We start from the raw sequence: 10,803 nt of genomic DNA on the forward strand, positions 1-10,803 counted from the left end.
ATAAGAAGGACTAGTAAAAGAAGGACTAGTAAAAGAAGGACTAGTAAAAGAAGGACTAGTACAAGAAGGACTAGTATAAGGACTAGTAAAAGAAGGACTAGTAAAAGAAGGACTAGTAAAAGAAGGACTAGTATAAGAAGGACTAGTAAAAGAAGGACTAGTAAAAGAAGGACTAGTAAAAGAAGGACTAGTACAAGAAGGACTAGTAAAAGAAGGACTAGTAAAAGAAGGACTAGTATAAGAAGGACTAGTATAAGGACTAGTATAAGAAGGACTAGTATAAGGACTAGTATAAGAAGGACTAGTAAAAGAAGGACTAGTATAAGAAGGACTAGTAAAAGAAGGACTAGTATAAGAAGGACTAGTAAAAGAAGGACTAGTAAAAGAAGGACTAGTATAAGAAGGACTAGTATAAGGACTAGTATAAGAAGGACTAGTATAAGGACTAGTATAAGAAGGACTAGTATAAGGACTAGTATAAGAAGGACTAGTAAAAGAAGGACTAGTATAAGAAGGACTAGTAAAAGAAGGACTAGTATAAGAAGGACTAGTAAAAGAAGGACTAGTACAAGAAGGACTAGTACAAGAAGGACTAGTATAAGAAGGACTAGTAAAAGAAGGACTAGTAAAAGAAGGACTAGTAAAAGAAGGACTAGTACAAGAAGGACTAGTACAAGAAGGACTAGTATAAGAAGGACTAGTAAAAGAAGGACTAGTATAAGAAGGACTAGTACAAGAAGGACTAGTAAAAGAAGGACTAGTAAAAGAAGGACTAGTACAAGAAGGACTAGTATAAGGACTAGTAAAAGAAGGACTAGTAAAAGAAGGACTAGTATAAGAAGGACTAGTATAAGAAGGACTAGTATAAGGACTAGTAAAAGAAGGACTAGTATAAGAAGGACTAGTATAAGAAGGACTAGTATAAGGACTAGTAAAAGAAGGACTAGTACAAGAAGGACTAGTAAAAGAAGGACTAGTACAAGAAGGACTAGTGTAATAAATATGGTGGAAACTCCCTTGAGATCATGTTTAAACTAATCCAATGTTTTGCAGAGATGGGGAGGGATGGGATCCTCTGGTGCCATCTAGTGACACACCTGAGGGGCATGCAAGGAGTGCTGTCACTACATCAACTCCTCATGTCAACAAAAGTATGATTATCAACACTGGATTGATTCAAGTAAAACCTACGTTGGAATATGTGTGAACTCGCATATTTTGATAAATAATGCACTATTGTCAATGGGAGATCTGCACCAAATTCCAAGTATTTGTGCATATCAAGTTAGGATTGTGTTATAGTTGGAGTAAGCCCTGTCCCCACCTACCTATTGTTCCCATCACATGTTAAGGGCTTATCCTGCACTGACAACCAGACCTGGCCCATATATGGACCATTTTATCAAGTGATAACTGGGTCACATCCAGATACCGAGGTCTGGCCTTTTAATGGCAAAGATAGGGCTCACTAACGGCAGCCAGAGCTGGTCCACCAACTGGTGTACCTGGGCCACATCTGGATGCTGGTAGAAAATTGATGTGGGCCAGATCTGGGCCATCATTACTCTGACAGGGTAAGGGGTGAGTTTTTTTTATGGGACACAGCCGGAGTTTACCAGTGGGGTTGCCAGGGTTGATGATGCAGATGGCGCGGGGGTTGCAATGCTGCCTGGCCTCCTCTAGGGAGCGCTGCAGCTCACTGATGTCCATGCTCCAGCACTTGTCCTCGTTGAGGTAGTAGTTGACCTGCACAGCCCCCAGCTCAGCCAGGGCAGCCGAGTACAGGGGGTACTGGGGGATGGAGATCATCACTCCTGTCCGCTCCGCCCCCTTGCCACACACCAGCAGCTTCAGCATGGTCTGACAGAGGAAGAGGACGAGGAAGAGTGAGTGCATGAAAGAGTGAAAGGGTGCATCTCAAAAGATTAAAGCTGAACCATATACAGTACCCTGCTTAAGTAATGGGACAGTGAACCATTTTTCTTCTTTTGGCTCTACACTCCAAAAGTTTGTATTTGAAATCAAACAGTTACTACTTTTGATGCATCGTCCCCCTATTGCAGGGTAGCAAAAAGTGATGGGACAAATTTATCAAATGTCCAAATTAAGCACTCATGTTTAGTATTTGGTCGACAATCCTTTGCATGCAATAAGTGCCTGAAGTCTGCGACCCATTGACCCCACCAGACACTGGGTGTCTTCTCTGGTGGTGCTCTGCCAGGCCTGTACTGCAGCCATCTTCAGTTGTTTTGAAAAAGTTTTGCATTAAGTCTCCTCTTCAGCAAATGAAATGCATTTTCAATAGGATTTAAATCTGAAGATTGACTTGGCCTGTAAACAACTTTCCACTTTTTGGCCCTAAAAACCTCCCTAGTTGCTATGGAATGTATGTTTTGGGTCATTGTCCTGCTGTATGATGAAGCACCGTTCAATGAGTTTGAAGGCATTTGCTTTTACTTGTGCTGACAAGATATTTTTGTACACTTCATAATTCATCCTGCTGCTGCCGTCAGCAGTTACATCGTCAATGAAGACAAGTGAGCCAGTTCCAGTGGAAGCCACACATGCCAAAGACATAACTCCCTCTCCACCATATTCCACAGATGAGGTGGTACAGTATGCTGTGGATATTGGACAGTTCCTTTTTTTCTCCACACTTTACTCTTTCCATCACTCTGGTACATGTTCATCTTTGTCTCTGTCATCAAGACCTTTTTTCCCAAGACTCTGCAGGCCCTTTTAGTTACTGTAACCTGGCCATCCTGTTTTTGTGGCTACATAGTTACTATGGCAGTATTTACAGTACTTACTGTGTGATGAATGTGCCATCCAATGAATTTGGAGGCATTTGCTTGTACTCGAGCAGACAAGATGTTTCTGTACACTTCAGAATACATTCTGCTACTGCCATCAGCAGTAACATCATCAATTAAGACAAGTTAGCCAGTTCTACTGTTGTGGCAGCTTTCTTCTCCAAACTTTCCTCTTGCAATCACTCTGGTACATAACATTTGTCCACACCACCTTTTTCCAGACCTCTGCAGGCTTCTTTAAGTACTTTTTAGCAAACTAACCTGACCATCCTTTTTGAGGATAACTAGTGGTTTGCACCTTGCACGGTAGGCTCTGTAGTTTTGCTGGTGAAGTCTTCTGCGGATGGTAGTCTCTGACACATTCACGCCTACCTCCTGGAGAGTGTTCCTGATCTGTTGGACAGTTGTTTTGGGGCTTTTCTTAAACATGGTGAGCATTCGACTGTAGAAGTCTTCCTTGGCCTACCAAGCCATTTGCGATTTCTAAGCTCACTGGTGCTTTCTTTCCTTTTAATGATGTTCCAAACTGTTGATTTTGGTAGGTTTAAGTTTTCTTTATGGGTTTCTGATATTTCAACCTCATTATGGCTTCCCTGACTTCTCTTTCATTGATATCTCTTTGGTCCTCATGTTGACAGACATCAATAGCAGACTCCAAAGGCAAACACAATACCTAGAATCAATACTGGACATTGAGAGCTCTCTTATGACTGTACAAATTATGTGACCGCACACACCTGACAAACCTGAAACACCTGTCAAGCCGCTTGTCCCATCACTTTTGGATACACTGAAATAGGGGGACTATGCATAAAAACAGTTATATTGGTGAAACCAATATATACATAAATACCATCAAATAAAATCTCACAATCTCACAATTTTAACCTCATAAGTAATTATTTAATTTCAAATCCAAACGTTTGGAGTGTAGAGCCAAAAGAAGAAAAAAAGCTTCACTGTCCCATATACATTATGGTCTATAATGGCTTCCTAGTTAAATTAAATGATAGATGTAAGCAATATGGCGCATGCTTGCTGAAATTGCTTTTTACCAGTCCAGTCGTCTCAGATCAGCAAAGAAAAGGGAAAAGAGACAAGGAAAACAGGCTGCCTTATTGAGTTCCACTTATATAATGTGGATGAGTGAGAAAATGCAGTGAGAATAATGGTGAATAGGGAGAAGATGCAGATCTTCAGATGAATATGTTTGATGGCACTCATGGACATCAATGACGTGCAAGTGTAACAGACGTGGTTCAGTGTGTGTGATGAGTGTGGTGAGTCAGCTTAGTGAGATGTGACAGTCTATTTGAAGCCTGACACTGAAAAACATACCACGATGCCATCGCTGGCCCCTGTGGTAAGGTAGACGTTGTCTGGGTCACAGGGCACGCCCCCATCCCGCCGCTCAATATAGCTAGCCACATCCTGACGCACACAGTCTATACCCTGACTGGCAGTGTACGACCCTGGAGGAGAGAGATAGGGAGATAGGGAAAGAGAGAGAGAGAGAGAGAGAGAGAGAGAGAGAGAGGGAAAGATAGGGGGAGTCAGGAGGGGAGAGGTGGAGAGAGAGAGAGAGAAAGAGAAGGGAGAGAGAGAGAGAGGGAAAGATAGGGGGAGTCAGGAGGGGAGAGGTGGAGAGAGAGAGAGAGAAAGAGAAGGGAGAGAGAGAGAGAGGGAAAGATAGGGGGAGTCAGGAGGGGAGAGGTGGAGAGAGAGAGAGAGAAAGAGAAGGGAGAGAGAGAGAGAGGGAAAGATAGGGGGAGTCAGGAGGGGAGAGGTGGAGAGAGAGAGAGAGAAAGAGAAGGGAGAGAGAGAGAGAGGGAAAGATAGGGGGAGTCAGGAGGGGAGAGGTGGAGAGAGAGAGAGAGAGAGAGAGAAAGAGAAGGGAGAGAAAGAGCATTACTATGTAAACAGAAGTGACATATATACTCCATTGTCAATTCAGACATTGAAGAGGTTACATTTACATTTATGGCATTTAGCAGATGCCTTTATCCAAAGCGACTTACAACAAATACATTTGTTTCAGTAAGTGAATCATCTATCCATCAGTCATCATAAGAAAAAGTAATCTATGCTCGGACCAGGGGCCACAATGCTAGAAGAAGGATTTTTTTTTTTTACAGGAGAAAAACTTGAACAGGGGGGTAGTGGGGATGAAGAGGTCTTTAGGAGGGACAGTTAAGATGTAGCCTGAAGAGATGGGTCTTCAATCTATAGAGGAAGATAGGTAGTGACTCTGCAGTCCTGACAGGTTAAATGCAAGCAAACACAACATACAACATACCGATACTATTCCCTCCACAAGACTGCAGAATGCGCCGTGCTCTACTTTTGGCATCTTCTGGGAATGTGTTGTCATTTAAGAGTTCCGGATAAGAGCAGATTGCCAAGACCTTGTGGGAGAGAGAGAGAGGTCAGAGAGCCAGGTGAAAAACAGACAGGGGTTTATGCAAAATAATGCACACAAATCTGCATACATGAGACACTGAAAATAATGAAGTAAAACAAAAACATTTCAAGGGGGTATTCAGATGAAGGGTTGGGAACACAACAGACCTGCCGGAAGAAAGTGATTGGCTGCTGGCCCATGGCATGGGCGTCACCGATGTTGGCCTTGATGACCTCGGCAAACGGCTTTTTCACTCCCTGCAGGACAGAATTGAGGGGCACAAGATGAAAGAGGGATGGTGGTTAAACGATTGAATGATCTAAAGGGGAAGAGTGAAAAAGTAGAGGATGATGACTACATGCTTCTTCAAACAACATAGCTTCTATTAAAGAATCTATTCTATTAAATACAATCGTACGCAGGCCTGTGTGAAGTTATGATATGTGTGCCAATGGGAGCTGGGTTACAGGTAGCACAAGTACTTCATTTATCTCCACACAGATAAGACACACACACACCCACTAACACACAAAGACACAGACCTACATTTAACAGATCAAAAGTGTCGCCTGATTTAGCTCCCAGCAGTAGAAACGCAGAATATGTAGAAAGTAAAACAGGTGTCAATTGCAGTGTAAAAAGAAAGGGGGAGAGCATTCAAATTATATTTTTGGGTTGTTTTTTAGGAGTATGGTATGACGACTTTTACAGGCCAATAAAAAAGGCCACTCCTTCCTTCCCACATAGTATCTGAGAAAAAACACTTCAAGCTGTTGAAAACCTGTGTAGAGGACAAACTGTGCCAATGGAACTGTTGAAGACACTCACTCCACAGTCAGTTTCCAGATGTCTAGATGTTTGGTATTTGACACCCAATAACAACACAGACAGTAGGTGGCCACAAGTATCACAAGTTGAAACCCTGCAGAAATCAAAGCAGCTATGCTGTTGTTTCAACCAGGGGGCAGACATTCGTCCAATCCAAATGAACTAGCAGGAGTGCAGTCCAGGGAGAACCTCCTCCATTCCTATTGGTCACAGAGCAGAGGTGCCTCTCAGCCCAGGCCAATCACACAGAGCAGGTTGACTGACACCCCCTCATTCACCCATTTTATTACAAACAGATCTGCACTGTATGCAACTAGTCTCCATCTGTGGAGACTTTATAGAATGTCGGTTTCTAAGATATTTAATCACAGATGTTGTAGTGCAGGGGTTTCCAATCTTTTTCATACGGAGCCACCGATGTCACACTTAATGAAATTCGCGACCCCCATTTGAAGAAAAATATCAGAAAAATACAGTCTGTGTCTCAAGGTTTTTGGTGTCCTGGTAGCATTTTGCTCAGTTTCATGCTGTCATGAGCCTGTTTTCTCTGTAAATAACACACTCTGGTCAAGATGTGAATGATAAATGTAGTTACTTGTTAAATATATGAATTTGTTTGTATAATGCAAATATTATGCCCCCCCCTGAAATCCGAAAAAGTATTTATTTGGTGGTCTGAGAAATATAGTTCTCAAAACTCCAAATGTTGTCAAGGGAATGTGATAAACAAATCTACTGAGGCGTAGGAATATCATTAAAGGTGATTTAACCATGACATTATCGTTATTAAACCATGGCTTTGAACTAACAATTTGATTGTTGATTGCTTAGAGAAGTAGAGAAATAAAGCACAATCAAAACTAACTAATCTTTGAAGCCTTGATGGCAGCTACAGTTCACTCATCAAAAGGGGGCAGGCCCATAGTAAAACCAGACCCTGGCCTTCATTCAGTCAAAATCAATTCTGTGTGGAAAATATATGACAACTGCACAGTCCTTCAGTCTCCATGGAGACTCCTCAGGCTTTATTTAGCAGGCATTTCTGTGGGCCTCCTGTTCATCATCATCAACCTATTCTCAAGGGACAAAGGAGATGATATGACGAACAATGACCTGACAGCTGGTGTGAAGATTGTTGACTTGTTGATGTTTTGCTCACGTTCTGGGGTGCGTTCAATACAACATGGCCTACTGGGGCTTGTTCCACAAAAGCATTTTGCGACTGAGATATCTCATCCATTGCAAAAGCTATCAGAAACATGTTTCACAAAAGCTCGCAAGTCAACACAAAATCTGTCCTTGCATCCTGCCCTCTGATTTTGCACAATATGCAGGACGTCTCAGTCGCAAGAGGAAGGGAATGTAGACCTCACTAAAGTTCACTAAAGGTCCTCTAAACTCTCAAATAGGTTTGTGTTTTAGGAGGAGAGAATAGACAGATCTTGGTGAGAAGGGGCAGTGGGTGGCTGTCTTTGTGTGTGTGTGTGTGTGTGTGTGTGTGTGTGTGTGTGTGTGTGTGTGTGTGTGTGTGTGTGTGTGTGTTTCGTCCATATTAGACAAAAGTAAGCAGGTGAATGTGGGCGTTGTGCCCTGTTTTTGTCAAAGAAACCCAACACTCCTCAGAGTTCAGTTTGAAAAGGCAGGTATTCTCTTCAGACAGAGAGGGCTGGCTTGGCCTAGCGTGACTTGAAACAGTAAGAAGGGTAAGCTGATCCCACATCTGTGCCTGCTGACAATTTCACATCGATACTTCACTACTCTTACCTTGGCTTTTCCTGGATACAGCACTCAGAGAGGCTGCTTAACACACCAGACTGGGCTCGGTAAACTATGCTGGGTGTTTCTATGACAACCCCTCTTGTAATGTAGCAGATAGTAGAGGGGGTGGCTTTTGACTAAGGGTCTTGATCTTGATCTTGAGGGCAAGTGCAACCGAAAAAAAACTACAAATTGGCAATCTCACTAGACGTACATTCATCTTGACAAATGACCATATACTGGAGACATCATTTTACAGTGCAATGTCAACAGTCTGACCATCATCTTGAATCTTAAGTGGGCCATTGAATCATGAAAGATAACACTCTTTGTCAGCCAGTTTTACTGGCACCTATCATATTAATGACAAAGGAGAAAAGACCTCCAACCTCTGACCAACTGGCCAGACCCTTATAACTACAGAGGGAGTTGGCAGTAAGGGTGACGAATGATTGCTTAAGAATGTGAAAGCTGACGGTGGTATTTAGGGTAACTAGAGTAACGTGAGCAGATGCCCTCTCATGATAGACAACAGACATCACTGTGAGATAATTCTGTGTGGAGCCGATGTAAAAACAGGAGGACAGACAATGGAATATCTCAAGCGATGTGAACTGTGGACTTTCACCCCATTCCCAACTGGAAGAACAACTCTGATGTAACATAGAACAAACAAAGACAGGAGACAGAAAGGGAGGGCAGAGAAAAGGAGAGAGGGAGGGAGGGAGGGAGACAGACAAAGGTAGACAGAGAGAGAGAATAGAGAAAATGAGGGATATTTGGGACGGAAAATAACCTCATAGATAGGATCTTGTCTCATCATTGTTGGAAAAAATGACAAGAACAGCCAACCATCCGCTTCCCTTTCAAATCAACAGAGGCTTCAACTAACCTGTAGGGCCAACTTTACTACTGACTAACATTTAACATGAGGGTGTGTCAGCAGACACAACACACAGGATCCCTATTGGTGAACATGTAGAGGGCAGACGTAGGAGCAAGCACATGACAAGAATTTAATAAAGTAATTGAAGAGCGGTTTGTATGCATATGTGCTACAGGGGAACACAAATTAGGTTCACAAGATAATAATGTAATTGGTCAAAGTGAGATTTTCATGAATAGCTGCGGGAACTCTGATCTCAGTGGGAAAAATAAGAGAAATAAGAATATTTTCTCACCAGTGATAGGGAATATGAAATAAACCTGTTTTTTCTCCAAACTCTGAGATGACAATTATAAAGAATATGATTGCATATATAATACAATTAAACATCAGAAACTCCATCTTATGTTAACGTGTAATTTGTTCAGCCTTTTGCTTGAATGTAACATTGTTTGTTATTCTGTAATAAAGATGGCCATCGATGTTCCTATCTGTCCTTGACTATGGGGACATCATTTATATGCATGTGACCTCCTCCACTTTGAAAGAGTTAGATTCAGTCTATCATTCAGAATTGTGTTTTATTACAGGTGATAAGTTTCATACTAATCACTGTCTTTTATATCAGGCAGTTGGGTAGCCACCCCTAACCACTAGAAGGACCCAACACCACTAGAGCACCCTTACACTCTTATCACCTGGAGACCTAGAGTAGCATGTAAGATTGGTTAGTCCACAAGGTCCTATGTATGTCCTCTGAGCTGGGTAGTACTGCCTTTAGTCATTGTGCTCCTCGGGCATGGAACGACCTGCAGGATCCACTTAAGACTTGCTGCTTTAGTATCATTTAAGACTTGCTGCTTTAGTATCATTTAAGACTTGCTGCTTTAGTATCATTTAAGACTTGCTGCTTTAGTATCATTGGGCCATTTTAGGAACTCGATCAAGGATTCCTCAAGTACTCTTGTTATAATTGATTGTTGTCTGTAAAAAAAATTATATTGCCTGTGTAAATTGTGTCTTTTTAAAATGTTGATGTAAATAACAGTTGTGTGTATATATTTTGTAATCAGGGCACCCTTGAAAAGGAGACATTGGTCTCAAAGGGACTCCCCTGAATAAATAAAGGACAAATACATTAAAATAATAATAAAATAAACTTCCCCTGTACAACCTATTGTGTCAGACCAAGAAAGCCTGTGTCAGGCTGTCAGTCAAATGAAGACTGGTTGGTATGATGCAATGAGTTGGGAGACAGCTGAATTGCTTCCTCGCTAAGAAATGCACATTCCAAAGCGGGCAACTAGTGACAAAGTACAACAACTAATATCAGAGTAGGCTACAAAACAGTGACACTATGATACAAAGTTCAACTGATGCATTGCATACCTCTTTCAACTCCTTCTCAATCTGCATGGCTCGCTGCACAATTGGTCCGCGCACGGCATACTCGACTTTCTTCACGGTGGGGTTCATGGTGTCGATGGTCAACACTTTGCCCCGGGACGAAACTCCATTCTCTGACATGTTTTCTTGGAAAAGCCCACGCCGCGGGACAGTAAATCCTGAAATGGCTCTGCCATGGGAAGGAAAGGGGGATAGCGGAGAGGGGATCATCATTGAGCGGACACCCGACAAGGGTTGCATGGCGAGGTATTGCGCTCCACTGCCGAAAACCAAGTCATTTCGCCATCTGGTTAAAACCCGCAAGCTTCTTGATGGCAACATGTGTATGCGTGAAGCAGACATATTACAAAGTCTCAATACCTTTCTATATGCCTGAAATTGTGAAGCTGGTGCTGCGACAACCACCACGACCTATGAATGCACAGAGGATTACTGTATCAGGCGTTGTGCAACTGGCAAAGTTCTAAAATAAGCCAGTCAGACCTTTGGACCTTACAATTAGTATGGGACAAGATCTCCTAAAAATGCACTGTAGGAGGTACAGACGGTATCACTAGCCCGTTTGTCCCGTCCAAACTGATGCTCTCTTTTCAATCCGATATGTATCTCTTCTGCACACATGGCAACATTATTCACCCCTACCCCCCTACCCCCCCCCCCCCCCCCCCTTTTTATGAGGTTTTCTTATCCACCCCTCCACCCCCCATCCA

At 42.5% G+C, this 10,803-nt stretch overlaps 1 protein-coding gene across 1 annotated transcript in view; it reads right to left on the minus strand.

Moving 5' to 3' along the window:
• gpt (glutamic--pyruvic transaminase) overlaps positions 1 to 10,435 on the minus strand; it is a gene marked incomplete at its 5' end in the record, with an annotated part of 16,535 nt that extends 6,100 nt beyond the window's left edge. The window contains 5 exons of the mRNA XM_083690058.1: positions 1,617 to 1,860; positions 4,152 to 4,285; positions 5,110 to 5,218; positions 5,382 to 5,471; positions 10,076 to 10,435. Coding sequence (XP_083546184.1) covers positions 1,617 to 1,860; positions 4,152 to 4,285; positions 5,110 to 5,218; positions 5,382 to 5,471; positions 10,076 to 10,435 — 937 coding nt within the window. The remainder of the gene's footprint in view (positions 1 to 1,616; positions 1,861 to 4,151; positions 4,286 to 5,109; positions 5,219 to 5,381; positions 5,472 to 10,075) is intronic.
• Positions 10,436 to 10,803: the final 368 nt, after the last annotated feature.

This window comes from Argentina silus (genome assembly GCF_951799395.1).
Source record: "Argentina silus genome assembly, chromosome: 18".
NCBI lineage: Eukaryota > Metazoa > Chordata > Actinopteri > Argentiniformes > Argentinidae > Argentina > Argentina silus.